The sequence below is a fragment of the Pteropus alecto genome, unplaced genomic scaffold (assembly GCF_000325575.1).
Source record: "Pteropus alecto unplaced genomic scaffold, ASM32557v1 scaffold117, whole genome shotgun sequence".
In the NCBI taxonomy this organism is placed as follows: domain Eukaryota; kingdom Metazoa; phylum Chordata; class Mammalia; order Chiroptera; family Pteropodidae; genus Pteropus; species Pteropus alecto.
This window is the reverse complement of record NW_006440642.1, coordinates 764,042-784,729: the sequence shown is the minus strand read 5'-3', so window position 1 is coordinate 784,729 and position 20,688 is coordinate 764,042. Positions and strand designations below refer to the sequence as shown.

General features: G+C 38.3%; 1 protein-coding gene across 1 annotated transcript in view; it reads right to left on the bottom strand.

The window, feature by feature from the left end:
• Positions 1-8,376, bottom strand: part of DNAH6 (dynein axonemal heavy chain 6) — a 233,739-nt gene extending 225,363 nt beyond the window's left edge. The window contains exons 1-3 of the mRNA XM_025050893.1: positions 8,256-8,376; positions 6,823-7,055; positions 2,417-2,587 (exon numbers count right to left, since the gene is read on the bottom strand). Coding sequence (XP_024906661.1) covers positions 2,417-2,587; positions 6,823-7,047 — 396 coding nt within the window. The 5' untranslated portion in view covers positions 7,048-7,055; positions 8,256-8,376. The remainder of the gene's footprint in view (positions 1-2,416; positions 2,588-6,822; positions 7,056-8,255) is intronic.
• Positions 8,377-20,688: the final 12,312 nt, after the last annotated feature.

The window sequence follows — 20,688 nt, the reverse complement described above, 5'->3', positions numbered from 1 at the left end:
CAGTATTGGGAATCATTATGTAATAGCCTTGAAGAAGCATACATGTTAATAACTCAAAATTGCCTGTTTTGGAGACAGAAAAAAGTTAAATGTGCTTCTCACATTTAAACGTGCATGTGAATTACCTGCGTGTCCTGTTAAAATGCAGATTCTGTCAATCAGTCTGGAGTGAAGCCTGAGATTCTGCATTTCTAACCTGCCTCCAGGAGATGTGGATGCTACTGGCCCATGGACCATGTTGAAGCATCAGGTCTACACCACGTTCACATTACTGGGCTTTGCTCTATTCCCTGGGTTCCAGTGTTTGCATTCTCAATGCCACTCACACTTCTTTGTTCCTCCTTGACAAACTTTGGGGTAGCATCACCCACATTCTCTCCTCCTATGGAAGAAGCTGATAACCTTGTCTGAGGAAATTCGACACAAGTCATCTAATAGACATCACTTTGTCTCTCTGGCAATACAGAGGTAACTGGCTTTAAGATAAAAGAATCACCATCACAGACATGCTTTATTGAATAATTGATATAAATACTTAAATGATATCTTTATTGCCTGCTAGCATAGCTAATAGAGGTTGCCACTTCGACAAGAGACTTATTATCATAAGCTCTGTGGAACAACTTCCCCAGAAAGTTTGTATTCACAGGGATCATTATTCTCCATCTTTAAATAAATATACCACACTGAATAGAAGTTTGAGAAGAGAATCTTGGAAACTTCAGAGATGAAGGAAATAACATCTTTGAAGTCAAGAGATAAAAAGTCCTTCTTTCGCTTATTGGCCAGAGATAACAGCAACGGCACTATTTTCTTATGTAAAAGAATAAACAAAACCAGAACCCCAGAACCAGAGAAAATACACATTGCTTTGTTCCAATGTTTCAACAAGGGCTATAGTCAACTTTAATACTTTTAAGAGGATATAGTATTAATGTTTTAATAGAAAATATATTTTCTTTATTATTTCCTTTAAAAAGTTTTACTGCATTCTAAATGAAAGATTTCTTCAGCAATAGGCCTATACATTTTCATCTGAGTACAATTTCTAATTATACGCATACCTCAGATATATTGTGTGTTCAGTTCCAGCCCACCATAAATGAGATTCTGTCATAAAATGCAGATTTATCTTCTGGGAGTAGGTTAGAAATGCAGAATCTCAGGCTTCATTCCAGACTGACTGACTAACAGAATCTGCATTTTATATTATGAGTATTGTAATAAAGGAAGTTGTAATCTTTTTGCCGGTGAAGGCTCTTGCCTTCCATTTGTAAAAAACAAAATGCCTGTAAAGCGTAATAAAGCGAAGTGTAATAAAATGGAGTTTGCTTGTATGTAACTCAGCGGGAAGATGCGATTCAATTTGTCACATCAGTTTAGATTTTGCAAGGGTGGGAGGAGAAATAAAGGACGCGTTATTTAATGGAGGCTATATAATTTTGTACAATTTATCATATAATATCATTCTCTCAGAATAATTTCACCCATACACACAGTGAGCCTCCTTCTAGTTGGCTTCTCAAGCCCCCATCTCTCCCACCTTTTCTGCCTTGCTAACTTTCCACTCGCTTCTCAAAGCTTAGTGCAACCCTCCATGGTAGCTTTTCCTCTACTGACCACCCCCTGAACACCAGGTGTAAGCATTTCTTCTATCTAGGTATCCATCATTTTATATATTAAATAACCAATGACAGCTCTTATTACACCTTGAGTGTTCACTGTCCATCTGCCCATCTCCAGATTCTGAAATACTTGAGGACAGAGCTTGTCCCCAACTCTTCATTTCTCACACTCTAGCCCAATGCCTGAAACATAATTAGCACTGAAACGTTTAACAAATGTCAAAGGGTCCTCTCAATAAAGAGCTCAGAGAAATCTTAGCTCTATTGGTATTTTTATTGTGTGTGTCTTCCATACTTTCTCTCATTTCTGTTTCTTTCTTTAATTATCTACAAGTATTCATATAAAGCCATAATCTGGTGATTTCTCCCGAGAGCTACTGTTCACTTATTGCTTGCAAGGCAACTTCCCCACTGTAACTAGTCTCACTAGTTACAAAAGTTGTATTTCATCAGTTTCTATTTTGTTGTCCTTTACCAAGGTCTTCAAAAATTGCCATTTTTGAGAATGATGAAAATTTCATAAAAGTTAAAATACCATTACATCTTCTTTTTAACATATAAGAGTCAGAAGACACTGTACAGATGCTAAAAGTTTCCTTGACGATTTTCCTCTATTGTCCAAATTTTCCTTTAATAGGAAGAACTGAGAAATACTGTATTTCTCAAATCCATTAAGCAACCTAATAGAAAAAGATTTTGCCACTATTCTTATGCGTTAAAAGCATGTTAGCAATGCTATATAAAACTAAAATTAAATTAAAAGGATCAATTAAGTACTTTAAATACTATACCTGTTGTGTTTTTTTCACATCTTTATGTTCAAGAAACTGATTAAGTGATTTGGTAGAACTTTCTTCAGTGCTTCCTGTAGGTTTTAAGATTCCGGAACTGATCAACTGAAATCGATTCTGATCATGTATGTATTTTGGCTTCTTATGATCTTGGTAGATTTTTAGCACCGGCTTTGGGAGATAAAGAGCCATGTTAATCTTTTTAATTTTAATGTGAAATTGTTTTATTCTTCATTACCTTTGGACTCTATCTTTGTTGAGAAATGATTTCCTCCTGGGACTTATTTCCAATCCAAACCACAATCATTGTAGCAGCTACCACCATTGTCTGTCTATGGCTTATTGCTTGAATAGACTTTTCTAGTTGGTTTCCATTAATTCTGTACTTTAAATACTACAATAAGTACTGTGAGAAGCATACAATCTTCTTCTACCCAAAAGTCATTAATCACTTCCCATAGCCATACTGATTGGTGATCTGAAACAATTGTGGCAATATCTTATGACAATCTAATTTTAAATTAAGGCAGTAAAAATTCAATTTTTAATATTATAAATGAAATCAAGAAATTCATCATAATGGCTTAAAGTTCTAAGCATTATGAGTTTATCATGATAGCTAATTTATTACATATGAGAATGAGAGGAAATGCTTGAGAGTAAGTATAGTAAATAGTTGTTAAGTTTTCAGGTATGTGTAAATTACATTTGATTTTGGATAAAAAATCCCTCTTGAGTCACTCATTGAGGAAAAGATGAACTGGTGCTATAGTGATGAGGGGCGGATCTCAGCTATATAACAATGTAGAAAAGGAATACGACCAGAATCACAAGTTAAGAAGAGGGAATGGAGTTCCAAAATGGAGGTGTATGAAAACCCTGAATTCACCTCCCACACCGAGTATACACTTTCATATAGAGCAACTCCTCCTGAAGCACAACTGACGGCAGATTTAGCAGCTTCTGCACAAAAAATTAGAGCAGGACCACACAGAGAAGGGTAGGAGAAATGGAGATGCAGTAACCATGGGAATCCTACTCCAATGAGGCAACCTGCAGTGGGGAGGGATATTACTAAGGGGCCCATGTGCAGACTTACCTGCCCTATGGCCTGGCAATAAAATGGTGTTTCAAAGCAGCAGTCACCAAACTTTTTGGCACCAGGAACTGGTACTCCTACGAGAATCTAATGCTTGATGAACTGAGGTAGAGCTGAGGTGGTGATGCTAGCACTGGGGAGCGGCTGCAAATAAAGATGAAGCTTTGCTCGCTTGCCTGCTATTCGCCTCTTGCTGTGTGGTCTGGTTCCTAACAGGCCACGGACTGGTACTAGTTCACAGTCTGGGGTTTAGGGACTCCTATTTTAAAGGGCACCGATACTATAGGTGAAATAAAAACTATTTACTAACCCCCTAAGATGATTGTCAAATGGGTGGGAAACTGCAGAAACTCTCCAAGATTGAAGGAGCCAATGAATGCCATTGCTTATGTTCTTCCTCCACCTAGAAAAAGGAGTACCCAACCCCTGGGCTACAGACCAGTACCAGTCCGTGACCTATTAGGAACCAGGCCACACAGCAGGAGGTGAGCAGTGGGCAAGCAAGGGAAGCTTCATCTGTATTTGTAGCTGTTCCCCAGCGCTAGCATCATCACCTCAGCTCCACCTAGCATCATCACCTCAGCTCCACCTCAGCTTCACCTCAGATCATTAGGCGTTAGATTCTCATAGGAGCACTGGTCCTGGATGCCAAAAAGGTTGGGGACCGCTGACCTAGATAGCATGGGTGGGAGCTTGGTCCAAGTACTCTCCAGTCCACAAGGCTGTCACAGCATGTTCAGGGCCACCTCAGCCAGTAGCCACTCCAGACCCAGCTAGCTGGCCTGACAAGGTGGCCCTGAAAGCATCTTTTCTGACCATAACAGTATGAAGCTAGAAATTAATTATAAGAAGAAAACTGAAAAAAAAAAAAAAAACCAACAACAACAACAAAAAACCGACAAACACGTGGAGATTAAACAACATGCTACAAAACAACCAATGGGTCAATGAAGAAATCAAAAAGAACATAAAAACTATCTTGAGACCAATGAAAATGAAAATATAATTTTTCAATGTCTGTGCAGCTAAAGCTGTTTTAAAAGAGAAGATCATATAGCGATCCAGGCCTACCTTCAGAATCAAGAAAAGTACCAAAAAACAATCTAACTTTAGACCTACAGGCACTAGAAAAAAATGAAACCCCACAAAATTAGTAGAAGGGAAAAAATAATAAAGATCGGAGCAGAAATAAACAAAACAGAGACTAAAAATAACAATAAAAAAGACCAAAGAAATTAAGAGCTAGTTCTTGAGAAGATAAAGAAAATTAATAAAACTTTACCCAAACTCATAAAGAAAAACAGAGAGAGCCCAAATAAATAAAATCAGAAATGAAAGGGTGAAGTTACAACCAACATCACAGAAATACAAAGGATCATAAGAGAATACTGTGAACAATTACATGCCACCAAATGGAAGTTCAGTGTCAACTCAACAACATCTGTTGCTTCACATTTTTTGTCCATGAATCGTATTGGTTGTGTAGTTTTCTTTGTATTTAAGATGTTAATTTGTTTATTAAAATTTTGATCTAATTCCCAGATTAATTTTTTAACATAATAAAAATAACAAATCAGCACTATGGATCCTCAAGAATGCTTTCCTTCAAAAGGAATCAGTACTTAAGTTTGAGAAACAATGGAATAAGGGTTAGTATTCATAATATATAATTTAAAAAAATCTCAAAAACTGATAGAAAAAGGCAAACAACCTAATTTTAGAGTGGACAAAGGTTATGAACAGAATCCACCAAATAACACATATGCCAATGAATGAGTGAAAATATACTTAATTAGTATATATTAATAAGATGAAAATATACATTAATGAACAAATACATTAATGAGAATATACATTAATAAGATGAAAATTATAACAACATGAATCCATTTTAACCTATCAGTCTAGCAAAAATCAGAGAACTGATAGCATCGGGCTTGATAAAGATGTGGGTAAATGGGTCCTCTCATACACCATAGGTGGAAAGGTAAACTGATTAAAACTTAGAGTGCAATTGGGCAATATTTTTCAAAATTAAAAATGTACATATTTTATGGCCTATAAAATGCTACTTCTAGGAATCCATCTTTATCTGTACAAAGGAAAGATCATTCAATGCGGCATTATCTGAAACAGCAAAAAATAACAACAAAACAAAAAGGAAATAATCTGAACTCCCAATAATAGGAGACCAAGTAATGGATACTACTATCTTATAGCATATCCGTACAACAGCATACAATGCAGCTGTTAAAAAAGATGCCTCTGTATATATGGACTGGAGAGATTTCTATATGTTTAAGTGAAATAAGCACTTCGAAGATCAGTGTGTACTGTGTAATTTTACTCCAAAGCTATATTTGTTTATACACACACTTACACATATACATATATGTTTGAATAAACATATAAAGCAGCCTGAAGGGCAACCACAAACAATAGAAGTTAATGCTTGAGAGTGGAAGTGAAATTTTTCACTTTTTACTTTATGTACTTTCACTGCTCCTTTACATGGATTTATAATTATCTGAGGACACAAATGGATTCTTAAAATTAAGTATTTTCAGACATGCACAAAATTATTCAGGACGTTAGGCATTTACTTTAATAATAATAAATCTATATTACTACAGGCATACCTCATTTTATTGTGCTTGCTTTATTGAGCTTTGCCAATATTGTGTTTTCTACATATTGAAGGTCTGAGGCAACCCTGCATTGAGCGAGTCTATTGGCACCAATTTTCCAACAGTTTCAGATGATGGTTAGCATTTTTTAATTAAGGTATTGCTATTTAGACATAATGCTATTGCACACTTACTAGACTACAGTATAGTGTAAACATAACTTTTGTATGCACTGGGAAAGGAACAAAATTGCATGACTCACTTTATTGCAATATTCACTTTACTGTGGTGGTCTGGAATCAAATTCACAATATCTCTGAGGTATGCCTGTGTACAGAGAACTATATATAGTACTCTGACTGAAGTTCCCAGTATTAAATGTTACCCTAATATCCAAAAGAGCCTTACAACCTACAGAGTTAAGTATCTATATTGTACATAATCCTAGACATTTATCCACCAGAAAATTTTGTTCACCACCATATCTTTCTCACCTCAAACTGCTTAGAACTCAATGTTTTTTGAATAAGCAATTGTGTTTACAACTTCATAAACAAGTCTTAACTTTTTGGTTTTCATTTCTTCTTTGTTAAGAGTCTAGAAAAACTTCTATCTCCCAAAGCAATTTTGCAACTTTCTCTGTAGCCAAAAGTAGCTAAGATGCTGATTTTCAAACTTACCAGAGGCTCTAGTTTTATAGGCTGCTGTCGTTTTCTTGTCCTCTCCTGGGCTTTTGTACTGTGACTAAATACCAGGAGTTGTGTAGCAGATTCATTTTCCATGGGTGTTATAAAATTCAGTTTTCCCTTTGCTTTTAAACTACTCAGTCTTCTGAGAGCAGGGTTTTCCATCTGCTTGTCAATATTTTTTAGGGTGGAGTCAGTCTCTGAGTCATGAAAAGCCATCCTCACTCCTGAAAGAGTAGGGTCAGGAAAAGACAAATGAAAAGTAGAGCAAAGGCCTGAGGAAGTGGGGTTAGTGGAGGGGACTTAAGAACTTGGGAGAGCTGAATTTGCTCATGCCTCGCCCCGAGAAAATCCATCAAAGTTACCCCATTCTTCCCAAACTGAGGACTTAAACCAGAAGAATAAAAATTAGGAACTGTGCCTGGCCTTCGAGAAGCCCTGTAGCTGGGGCAGAACCTAGGAATATGCAATTCTAACAAGTTCTTGGGTGACGCTGCTGCTGTCACTGATTTGGAGGACCACACTGGTTTAGATTGGAAGGATGAAGAGAAATACAAGTAGCATTGAGATGAATGTTTCTTACACTTGAGAATGCAAAATATTTCCAGGGGAGCATTTTTAAAATGCTGGTAATTCTAATACAAGCAATCTGAGAAATACAGTCATGAAGAAACCAAACGAAGGCAAAAGAGAATTGAGGGCTAAATCCTACAATAGTCTTCCTGGAGCTTTTATGTGCATGAGAATCACTTAAGGGGCTTGTTAAAATGAAGGTTCTGATTCATACTCATTAAGTAGCAAGGTCCTAGAGCACTAGAACTAGAGCCTTTTGTAGCGGTCTTGCATCCTCATTACCACTCATACTCCCACCCCACCACATAGGCAGAGATAATTCTCTTCAAAATGGTGTAATAGGTCTTAAACCAAGAGTCAGTTGCCCTAGCTTGTAGCCTAAATCTGCACTGGCCAATCAAAATATAAAACAAGTCTCCCATACAATTTTAATTTTTCAAGACACCACATTCAAAAACACATACAAAAAGAAACAGGTGAAATATGCTTTAGTTAACATATCCAAAATATTATCATTTTAACATGTACTCAATATAAAGCTCATTAATGTGATATTTTATTTTTTGTTACGATGTCTTCGAAATCCAGTATGTATTTCACCTTTAGAGCACACATCAATGCAGACTAGCTACATGTTGACTACTCAGTGTGAGATCTTAGACAAGTTTTGCTTTCTCTATTCCTCACTTTCCATTCCTCTAAAATAATAGGTAGGTAGTAGGGAATCACTGAAATGCCTTTCCCTTGACTTTTTCTAAGCCTCTCTGAATCCCTCCTGAAATGCTTTGAAAGCCATGGTGTCTTTGGCCTGTAAGTCGGAGCCCAGCCCCACAGCTCGATTCCTCAAGACTCACCAAGTCAGACTAGAGCAGTCACCGTCGCCTTAGGGTCTCCAAAGACTGAGCAAAGAAGAGCTGAGAGTAGAAAGCTGGCTGCAGCTGGGAATGTTTCCCGTTGCCTAGCAGCCAGCAGGCCTCTACCTATGTGCACTGCGCCTGTGCGCGACCTATCGCCATGGCAACGCCTCAGCCAACGGCAGCTCTAGGTTCAGTAGCTCGCCGGACAGGAGAGCCAATCAACGTCTCTGGATCATTTCCTACGTCGGTAATTGGTGAAGAATCCTCACTCTACCTGGCGGTTTCCTCTTCCGCGCCGGCCTCTGAGCACTGCCCAAGCGGGTAGGCAGGGCAGCCGAAGGAGGTGGCTCAGTTCGTTCCTTCGCTTAGCAACCACCCGTGCTCCTAGTCCCTCTCTTCTGCAGAAATCTTTTCTTTTTCCCCCTTAAGAGGCTTAAGACTGACTGACTTGATGTTCACTTTGATCTAACTTTTTCTGGTTAGAAGAATCAAGAATCTCTGTAGAGCGAGGTGCGTTGTGTAGGCAGTTCGAGTCCCACTCTCAACCGGAGCGACCATCCTGCATCTCTGCCCCACCATCCATCTCCTCCCCGGAGTGTCCTAGGGCGCAAGGACCGCGGCGGGCTCTTCCTCTCGAACTACACCGTGTTTTTTCATCTATTGTTCTTTTCTAACTGGAAGATAATCTAGTGTCACACATAGCCTGAGCCCATGTTGCTGAGTCCTCGTGTCCTGTTTACCAAAGCAGACCCCGGATCTTGTTCTGACATTTCGACACACCTAATTAATTCCCCCAAAGACTGCTGCTAATGCTGCTTGGAGGCAACCCCACCGAAACTCAGCGCGGGTTGCTAACTGAAGATGCCTTATCGAAGTTAGTGTTAAGGGAAAGCAGCCCTTTTGTCTGCCTTGAGGAAATGTTATGCCAGATGGTAGAGTCTTGGTTTTCAACCACCCCTCCAAGGTGACGTAATCCCCCCTGGAAACTCATTATCTTCTGCGCTTTTTGGTACCCCCCCCCCCTTTTTTACCATGATATTTGTTTCTTGTCTTGAATGCCACGCCCTATATGAAATGCTTTGCCTATTATAGATCCTGCATTTTTTCATATCCAGGTATGTATTTTACATGCTAGATATGACACTACCTACAAGGTAGAGAATCTTATAAAGATAGTGCTGGTACGGAGATTACAAATCACTTAATCCAACTCCTCCTGTTTGGTAAACAAGAGAACTAAGACAGAGAGAGCGAGCGCGAGCGCGAGCGCGAGCGCGAGCGCGCAAGTGATTTAATCCAGGTCAGGCAGCCAGTTGACCTGTCTCTACAGAGACAAAAGTAGAATACCAGTCTCCTAGTTTCTAATAGGAACTGGTAGCAGCAAGGGAGTAACTTAGAAACAACTTAGAAAAACCTCAAATGTAGAAATAACAAATGCGAATTCCCCAGAGGTGAAGGTACACACAAAGCCAATCAATCAGAGCCAAAAATTTAATAATTTTATTATATATAAACCAGAAATAAAAAGAAATGCAAAGCCAACCTAATATATTAAAACATAAAATTATAATAATATGCAATGTTAGACAATCCAAAAAATATATTTCATTTCAGATGTACAGTGAATATTTTAATCTGTTCCCTTCAAAGTTTATGTAGTGAAGACGAAGGTTATTATTGCACCTTAGTCCCAGAATTCCTTTTTTTAGTAAATGAAGATGATTGTATTCTAATGTTACCTTATGCAGTTGAGAACATTCCAAGATCCAAGGAGACTGGAGGGTAGAAGATATAGACGCAGAATTTTATGAAAGTATTGCTATATTAAACACTACTCATCAAATCTCTCCAAGCTTACTTTCTTGATATGGCAAGATGTCAGCTTAGTAATATCTAAATACTTACTAAATCAGTGCAGACAGACGAGAGCTTTGGGTATAGCCTGTTGATTTTTTTTTCATAGATCTTATAAATAACAATAATTGTTACTATTTATTGGGTGCTCCCTATGTGCCAGATACTGTGCTATATACTTTCCATTCATTCTCTTATACACATCCAACAAACCTGAAATGCTTGTTTCATAGTTAAAGAACTAGGCTATGAAAAGTTTGCAAGAACTAGATTATGAAAGGTCACATCTTTAACAGTTAAGGTAAAAGTAGTTAAAATTTATTGAGCATTAAGTTAAGATTTATGTGTTGAGCCCTTTGTGAAGTGCTTTTCACCACTACACTAATCATTGCAACAACTTTATATTATTTTAGAGGTATTATTGTACCTACTCCACCAGTAAAAAAATTGAGGCTTAGAGAAGTTACATGACTTACCCCAAATCACTCCGGAGGTGGTTACTTAAAGTTAAATTTCTATAAGATTTTGAGAGCAAGAATATTGAATCTTGGAATTCTACCACTGAATGTATGGTAAACTACATTCTGAAAAATTCCTGAATCAAAGCACCTATGTAGTCAGATAAATTCCAAGGCATATTTGTTTTACTGTATTGCTGAGCTCATGGGAATAAGGGAATTCTTAAGGGTACAAACAACAATGAAATGAAACCAGAGAGATGAGTAACATGGAAGCTGTGGCCACCTTGCTAGCCAATGCCACCTTGCTAGCCAATGCCCATACAAGGAACATATGGCTTTGGGAATTAATACTGAGTGGGGATAGAAGAACGGGCCTACTTTTATCTACATAAAATGGAGGAGATAAACTTTAAGTTACCACACCCATCTGAGAGCCTCGACACAGCCATTCTTTCAGCAAGAGGTTGGGCTAGGAAAAAAATGGCAGTGAAGAAAGCTTACAAGAAAACCGGTATGTCTCTACCTACAGCTCTAGGTGGAAAAAAAGTTTAAAATACAATAAAAGTTAAAAATGTAATAATCTCCTTTAAAAATTTGCAAACATGAGCTAGCTCTTGCCAGGTTTGGATTTTGAGTTTATACTCCCTAAGTGGTCTGGGGGAAAAAATGCAAGCCACTAAGAATATTTACCAAGAGAAAAGCATCATCGACTCTCACTTCTTAACAATCTCACAAGTTAGTTTCAGCCAAATATAAATACACAGTAAAAAATTACCAAATGTTGGAGAAAACAAGCCACCCGTACGTAACAAGTCAGCACAACAAACAACAGATTTAGAAGGCAAATACTACGGCCATGCCACCCTGAATGTGCCTGATCTTGGAAGCTAAGCAGGGTCAAGCCTGGTTAGTGCTTGGATGGGAGACCACCTAGGAATACTGGTGCTGTAGGTGTTTTCTAAAAAATACAACTACTAGAAGGTAAATAAATTAAATATTAGAACTATTAGATATAAAGTATACCACAAATACAAAATACTTAAAGATAATAAATGATGAAATTAAACAATAATTATAGGAGGACATCAGCAAAAATGATGGAGTAGGGAACTAAAAAGTTCATCTCTCCACAAAAGCAGTGAATAATACTTTAGTGACTTCATACACTTCAGTGGCCACACATGACAAAGAACGATCTTTAAGAACCTTATTTAGGAAAGTCAATAAATAACTACAACCCACAACAAGTAGCAACAACAAATCTGAAGGAGAGAAGAGAATCTGATTTTCAGTTACCACACTATAATATATAAAATATCCAGTTTTCAACAGCAACAAAAAAATACAAGATATGCAAACAAACAAAATATGGTCCATTTATAGAAAAAAAATATAAATTAAGATGTTAATTATAATCCACAGAGCAATGATTAAGAAAATAACTAAAACTATAGTAAATGAGAAGTGAACCAAATGGCATACTAAAAAATATCTTCCCAACACAAAAGAAAGCAGTAATAGATGAACGAAAAATATGTGATATAAAGAAAACAAATAGAAAATGGCAAAAGTAAGTCCTTTATCAGTAATTAATTACATTGTTGGAAATACACTAAAGTTTCCAGCTAAAAGGAAGAATTTGAGAGAACAGATAAAATTTTAAAAATTTAAAAATCCACTTTTAAGTGGGCCCACAGAGTTCAAATCCATGTTGTTCAAGGGTCAACTGTATTTTTTATTTAATGGGAATACATGTCTGCGAAGGGCCCATTAGTGGCTATATGTGGATTTTTGACTGCACTGGTTGGCGCCACTAACCGCCACCCCCCCTACCCCCCGCTCTGCCCTTGTTCAAGGGTAAGTGTAAAGTAGAGGAACCACGATCCTGGTGGAGGCCAGGGCAAATGGTTCAGGAACACTGGTGGGGAGTTAGCCTTCAGCAAGAGGAAAAGGCACCCGTTCCATGCAGATGGAAGAAAGGTGGGAGTAGAGTATTTAAAGTGGTAGATTTGGGCCCGATTTCTTCTCTTTTCTCGGTGAAGCAGGAGGTTAAAATTAGCTGCTGAGAAGGATTAAGGTGGGAGTGATAGAAGCTCTGTTTAATTTGAACAAGGATGGGGAAAGGAGCAACTCACCTATACTTTGGCTGTCCACAGTTTAATTTCAAGGTTTGTGAACTAGCTAAAATTGTATTCACGTTTTAGGGTGTACATTTGTCTACAGCTGTTAGAGTCTCAAAGGGGTCGGTGACCAATCCCACTTCAGAGCTAGGAACTATACAGACTCTTCAGGTGTCGCAGTCTGCTCAACTTTCCGAGGGTTTTGTGGTCTATTGTCGCTTCATCACCACCTTATGGTCATGTGAATGTACTGCCAAAGGAGGTTTTGGATCAGGGCAATAGTTTCTTCGTTTTGGAAAGGACTTGAGGCATTCTATGGTCTAATGTTCCACACATTGTGAGAATTAATAATTACTACAAAGTTTTCATCTAACATGTTGAACCATTGTTAACCACGTGTAAGTGAGAAGCCCTGGCCAAGCCCAGGTAATTATATTCCAAATAAAGGTCTTTTCAGAAGTGATCTCTGAGCCGGTATTGATTGGTTTGGAAAGGTCATAGAGCAGTCCTCCTTAAACTTAGCCCTATATTAAGACGACTTGGAGAGCTTTGAAAAGTCCTGATGCCCGGGCCACATTCCATGCTAACTAAGAGTGAGAGATGCTGGCATTGGCATTTTCTCTAGTGTCCTCTTCCTTGGGTGATCGCAAGGTATGGCCAAGTCCAAAAGAGCCTCAGCCCCAGGGCCTTGCTGTCCAAGGTGTGATTTACAGACCAGCAGTACTGATGTCACCTGGGATCTTGTTGGACATGCAGACTTTCAGGTTCTGCCTGCGAGCTCCTGAATCAGTTTCGCTTTAATAATTGCCAGGTGGTTCACTGCATATTAAATTCAAGAAGTGCTGTTACAGAGAACAGAATGAATGTCCAGTAGATCTGCTGGATACACAAGGCAGGAATGGTACCCAAAAGGTGGGCTTCTCATCTTTGATCACTTTCAGTTATAGGAAATGTATTTCTATGCCACTGATGGATGGTTCTAATTGTCAGAAAGGTCTTTTTTGGTAGATGTCAAAATCTACTTTCTTGCCAGTTCTGCAAACTGCTTCCATGATCTCTTAAAATATTTGAAGGCGGAAATGTTCTTTCTTCAATCTTTCTTCTTAAACTCCCTCCAAACCTTCTAGTTTCTTTAGTCTATGTATGATATTGTTGCAGAATGCCTAGTAATTCTACACTAAAAATAACTTGCAGAACTGAAGATGAGAATCTAGATGTGGCATAACATAATAAGTATAGTTAGAAAATGACTTTCCTGTATCTAGAAATTCTGTTAATGACTTTCTTTTCTTCCTAAAAATCGAGTATTGTTCAGCATCTTCATCAAATGCTGTATCGTAGAGAATTTGTACCCAGCAAACAAATCAATGCTGATAGTCCCAGGGCCTCAGGTCATTTACGTGTGACCACTGATGTTGCCCTGAATTTAGAGAGACCAATATGGGAGTCCTGGCTAGGGGGCCCCCAGTGGAGTCAGACTTATGTCCCTCCCAAACTCTTCTCCCAGCACCACATCCTTTAGCAGAGACACCTCTTCCCTCAGTGTGACTGTTAAGGGAAACCATTAAACCTCACCTGCTGCCTCTGATCTCAGCCTGTCCACTCCGTTCTGCCTTTGGCTCCAAGCTCAGCCTAATGACAATTATTCCTGTCCTCCTTGGTGTGGCCTCATGCTTGACCGCATGACACATCCTGTGTGCCACGGTGAGGAGTCCTTAACTGTTATGTTGGTCTCTTAAAATTAATAAGCAGTCTCCTCTGGCCCAGTCTCAGATCAGTTCTCCTTCTCTGAATATTCAATCTCAGCAACTCATGCCTTTTTATGGAATGAATGTTTGGGGTTCCTCTCTCACTTTCTCCTTCTCTGCCATCTGTGGACACAGAAGGTGGCTGTCTGCAAGCCAGAAAGAGCGTCCTCCTCAGAAACTGAAATGGCCAGTACCTTGGTCCTGGACTTCCCAGCCTTCAGAATTGTGAGAAAAAATGTCTATTATTTAAGCCATAGTATTTTGTTATAGCAGCCCTAGCTGGCTAAGACATCCTTTTACTCACATTTGAATCTGAAGCTGTTATGTCTTCTAAAGCCATCCCATCCTGGCTTCTGTTTGGACTATTTGTTTTACTTGCAAAGCCATTGGGTCTTCTGGTACCTATTCCATATGGAATGTTTTAAAGATATTCAATAATGACTGTTTTACATGTCTTTACCTCCAGGATTTAAATTTAAATCACCTGGATTTGGCCAAAGTGCTTGTTCATAGAGTTTAAATTGGCACATTTTGGAAATTTTGCAGACTTTTGTTGATTTTTGAAAGCTCTGCATATCCTTTGGAGATGGTTTCTCTTTTAGAATGCTGCCTTAAAAATATTTGAACCAGGACACACAGATTTTTATATAAAGATTTTATTGATGCTACATTTAAATAAAATATAATATCTGAACTATGATACAAATTTAATTGGCATAGCCAATTAAAACAATGGAATAGAGCTGTATGACATGACATGGGGAAATATACTCAATATATTAAGTAAAAAATGTGAGTTTCGGAATATTGTACATGATGTTATCTCATTTTGTTAAAAGAATTAAACATATGGTATATAGTCCATATATACAGTGTAGAATCTGTATACATACATATGTTGTCTATATAGAATGATATTTCGATTTATAATAAGAAATATGCATTTGGTCCTCATCCACTCTTCCTGGCACAGAGTTCCTAAAACCCTTGGAATTTCCTAAGTGATGAGCATCATAAAGGTGCCTGTTGTTATATTAGTAAAGTGACTTTTGGAACTAAGGATGGGGGCTGGTTGCCAGGGGAACCAACTATGTGATTAGAGAGTTGAAACTTTCATTCCCATCGCCCTGACCTCCAGAGGGGAAGAGGGGCTGGAGGTTGATTCAATCACAAATGGCCAATGATTTAATCAGTTATACCTATGTAATGAACTCGCCACAAAAATCCAAAAGGACAGGATTCAGAGAGCTTCCTGCTTGGTGAACATATGGATATTTGCGGAGAGTGGCATGCTAGAGAGAGAATGTGGATGTCTGAGTCCTTTCTCCATACCTCACCCTATGTAGCTCCTCCATTTGGCTGTTCCTGAATTATATCCTTTTACGGTACACTGGTGATCTAGTAAGTAACATGTTTCTCTCAGTTCTGTGAGCCACTCTAGCAAATTAATTGAATGGAAGGAGAGGTTGGAATCTCCAGTCTAAATCTGAGTTTGCAACTAGCTTCCAAAATGGAGTGGGTTAGGGGCCAGTCTGTGGGACTGAGTCCTTAACCCGTGGGATCTGACTTTATCTCCAGGTAAAAAGTGTCAGAAATGAGTTGTATTGTAGGGCACTCAGCTGGTGTCTGAGAATTGCATGTTGGTGTGAGAACACCCCTGCATGCACACGTGTGCACACACACACACATACACATGTTGGAATTGGGATCAGAATCTTAATAGTATAGAGTAGGGTTGAGCAAACACTGTCCTATGGGTGAAGTCCGGACTGCTGCCTGTTTTTGTAAAGTTGTATTGGAATACAGCCACACCTATTTATTTACATATTTTCTTTGGTTGTTATTGCACTATAACAACAGAGTTAAGTAGTTGTAACAGAGACTATCTGACCCACAAAATAGAAAATATTTACTATCTGGTCCTTTAAAGAAAAAGTTTGCTGACTCTTGCTATATTATATAGGCAATATAAAAAATAGTCACCAAGTCAAGATAAATTACCATTCTAATTTTAGTAGATTAAATATTCTAGGAAAATTTTCATTCCTGTCAACTTTTGCCAGTTTGATTTTGCAGTCTGTGGCATTATTTTTTATTGTTTAAAGACTCTAGAAATTGTGCTTTCAAATGGTAAGAAGATAGTGACACACAGTGGACATTAGGAGGAAGCTCTGAGGCTTACATTCCCCAAGGTACTGAGCTATTTGGATAAAAAGTGTTGAAAAGATTATTCTTGCATACTCTAGGGCAAATGTGGCATTTCGAATATACCCAACTATTTTACCCTCCTTAAAAGAAAACCATATTACTCAGATTATTTTATGTTATAAACTCAGAGAAATTAGGATAATGAGAGGAGAGATGATGGCTACAAACATTTGGACTATCAAAAGCAGAACTATAAATGGTAAGTTATTAAATGGACACGGAAAAGGTAGATTCTAAGCAAAAGTGGGGAAAGATAATAACTAACCAGATATATACTAGAGAGTCTCCAAAAACTCTGAAATTGTTGGTACCAGACATCTCTGGGAATATGAACTTAAATAAGGAGATTGGTTGACTGTCTGTTCAGGAAGTGATTGGATCTTTGGATCCATTCCACGGTCCCCAATTCCAGCAGAAGACTGGTAATTTATTCTCTGGATGAGGTAAAACAGAGGGTCTCTAGACTGAGGGACGCGAGGCACATTTGAGGGTGAGTACCATGCTGAAAACAGTGGGATTATCTGAATGTGGGCATAGGAGATGCTGGGATCGCCCAATGATCTTTCCCTTCATAGCTCCCAGAGTGGTGGCATAGGAAGCCCAATTGTCTCAATTTTCCTCGGACCAATGGTGTTCCTAGAATGGGGACTCTCAGTTTTAATACTGGGATATTCCTGAGCAAACCAGGATGAGTTAGTTACCCTAGTCTCAAACATTGACAGTCAGACCGTTTGGGTCAGGAGACCAGGAACCTCTCTGGGGAATCTGACCAGCCCAGAGAGCAAGATCTGAGTATACAGACAGTGGAGGTTCTATAATTAAATGGTCCAGACAGATCAACTTCATAGTGAAGCTCACAGCAAATAAGGTATACCTGGAGGTGTGGAGGTTCCAATCATGTTTTTAGATACCCGCCCCTCCCCCGAAATACGCAGACAAAAAGATTATTAGACAATTCAAGGAAAGCATCTCTCACACAAAAGACAGAAACCAAAACATTCAAACAGGAAAAAAAAAAAAAAACTTGGGAGGTAAGCATATGACTCAAATTGGGATGATGAGTCTTTCTCTTGGATTTCAAAAAGTGGATCTGGGATAGAGAATCTTCTCCTTCCTCCCTAGCCATGATGCTGTTAGAAGCCTGGAGCTCCTGGAGGCCATATTCTCACCTCTGCTTTTTTTGATCCTATAAAAAAAATAATAATAAAATAAACAAACAAACAAACAAATAAATAAATAAGGAAAAAAAGAAAAGAAAAGAAAAAGGCCACAGTTGGCCATATAGAGTAATATTAGTGAGAAATGGACTCAGTCTAGAGTTCTGATAGCTTTCCACGCCACAATCCATTATCTTTAAGACAATCTCTGCTTTTTCCAAAGTTTGCTTGTTGTATAAATAAATAAATTCCAACACTTTTAAAAAGGCGTAAGTTTGAAGAGACTTTCTGTCATTTATGACCAACTTGTCCTGGCATGCCTCAGGAATGGCATTGTCTCTTCTACAGGTCTGCTTTTTTTGATCCATACTCTGTATCCAGAAAGTTTCCAAGTCAGCTTGTTTTCCCCTGCCTAAAATACATGCAATTAAAAATAGACTAGATTTTACTGAAAATGGGTGCTTTTGGCAGATCCAGAATGCACTAATTTTTCATTATTTCTCACAATGGGGTCCTCTCCAAAATAAACTCTGGAGGAATATGTCTGAAAGACAAATATCTAGGCTACAAAGCAAAGATGAAGGAAGAGAAAGGAAAATCCTGTGCATTAACTAAATGTTAGCCTTCCTCACAGTAGTGAAGGAAATAGGCTCTATCAGTTAGGATTACATCCAATAGCAAGTAACAGAACACTCACTAACAGTTGCTTAATTAAATAATTGTTGGTGGTCATTGATGTCAAGTGTTTCTATAATTTTCCTAGCCTTTTCATTATGGTGGGAATAAGGTTGCTGCATCATGTCCACACGATGTTCAGCCACCATGTCCACAGTCAAGACAGAAAGAAAGGAATAAGTTCAAAGGATATATTTGCCTCTTTATAGTAGAAAAACAAAAGCTTTCTCAAGCCTCTACATGCGATTAATTTTTTTCTTATACCTTATTGGTCAGAACTGGGTCCAAACGTTTCATATAGCTGAAAGAGAGGCTGAGAAGGTAGGGAACCGTATTATCATAAATGACTTGGAACCATCATGATCCATTACTTAGGGCTAGACACACTGCTCACCCCACCCCATAAAAAAATTAAGGTTCTACTGACAAGAAAGAATATGCAAAAAGATGCTGTGTGGGAAAGTATGTCGGCCACAAATACCAATGCAAATATATGAAAATGTTAGAAACATAGACAAAACCGGAATTCTCACACATTACTGGTGGGACCCCCAAAAAGCTGCAATCACTTTAAAAACCAGTTTGGCAGTTTTTTACATGCCCAAATGAATTTCACAGATGCAATTAAGGACCTTGAGATGGAAGAAATTATCCCGCATTATCCAGGTAGGCCCAATGTAATTATGAGGGTCTTGTAAGAGGAGAACAGAAGAATCAGTTGGTAAAGGAAGCAATGAAGAAGCAGAGGTTGGAGTGATGCACATAAAGATGAAGGAAGGGACCATGGGCCAAAGAATGTGTGTGGCCTCTAGCAATTGGAAAAGAAAAGCCTTCTCTTCTAGAGCCTCCAGGAAGGACGCAGCTCTGCCAACACTTTGATTTTAGACTTCTGACCTCTAGGACAGTAAGAGAATAAACTTGTGTGGTTTTAAGCCACTAGCTTTGTGGTAATTTGTCACTGTCACCATAGGAAACTAACGTATCTGCTCAGTATTTCTATCTTTGGGCATCTAGTACAGTTCTTATTTTTCTATGCATATCTTTATAAGTATGTCTGAATTTTCTCCTCCTTTCCTCTCTTCCTTCTTCATTCATACCACCTTTATTGATCTATAATTCATATTATACATATTTCTCATTTAAAGTGTATAATTCAATGGTTTTTACTATATCCACAGAATTGTGCAACCATTGCCATAATCAATGCTAGAACATTTTATTACCTCAAAAAGAATCCCTGCACCCTTTAGCTATCGACCCTGTTCTTCTTCTCTTCTAGTCCTAGGCAACTACCAACCTACTTTCTGTCTCTATAGATAGGCCTATTCTGGACATTTCATATAAAACGATCCTACAGTGTGTGATCTTTTGTGATTGGCTTATTTTTCTTCACATGATGTTTTCAAGTCTCATCCATGGGGTAGCATGTATCAGTACTTCATTTTTTAAAAAATCATGAATAATATCCCATTTTCTGTATATACCATATTTTATTTATCCATTCATTAGTCGATGGGCATTTGGGTTGTTTTCACTTCTTGGTTATTGTAAGTAATGCTGCTTATAAACATCCATACACACAATTTTGTGTGGAAGAGTGGAACTTTTCAGTTACTCATTAACAAGAATTTATGAACTAACTATTGTATATCATGGGGGTAAGAGCAAAGTTTGGACGGAGATGTAGATGGGCAAACACCCCCAAAACCTGTAAATATACACTGTAGCTTCTGTCCTCTGACTAGTTGGGAAAGGCAGACTACACTTTTAAGAAATAGTTAAATAACTAATAATACTCATCGGAATTATTTTCTTGGGACAATTTTCTTTTCATGTCTAAGAACAAAGTGCCCAATTTATATTCCCAAAACCGAGTATAAAAGTGGGCTAGAGTCTTTAGAGTGTCAGTTAATGAAGAGGAGACAGAACCCCTTTAAAAAGACAGCTTTGATCTATACAAATATCTCACAGGGTCATGATGTCCTAGAGCAGGGTGTTTGTCCTCAGAGTGCACTTTCCTTTCTTTGTAGCTTTCTTCATGGACATGGACTTGGTACCAGTTCCAAAGAGTGTTGTCAGTAACTTGGCAACAGGCTGTCAGTACTGACCTTGTCTCTCCTGCTGACCTGGAAAAGGGCCTCTCCTTGCTATCTGGATGTTCTTTCAGAGGACCCAAATCACATTTGTGAAATCTAGCAGGATTTCAT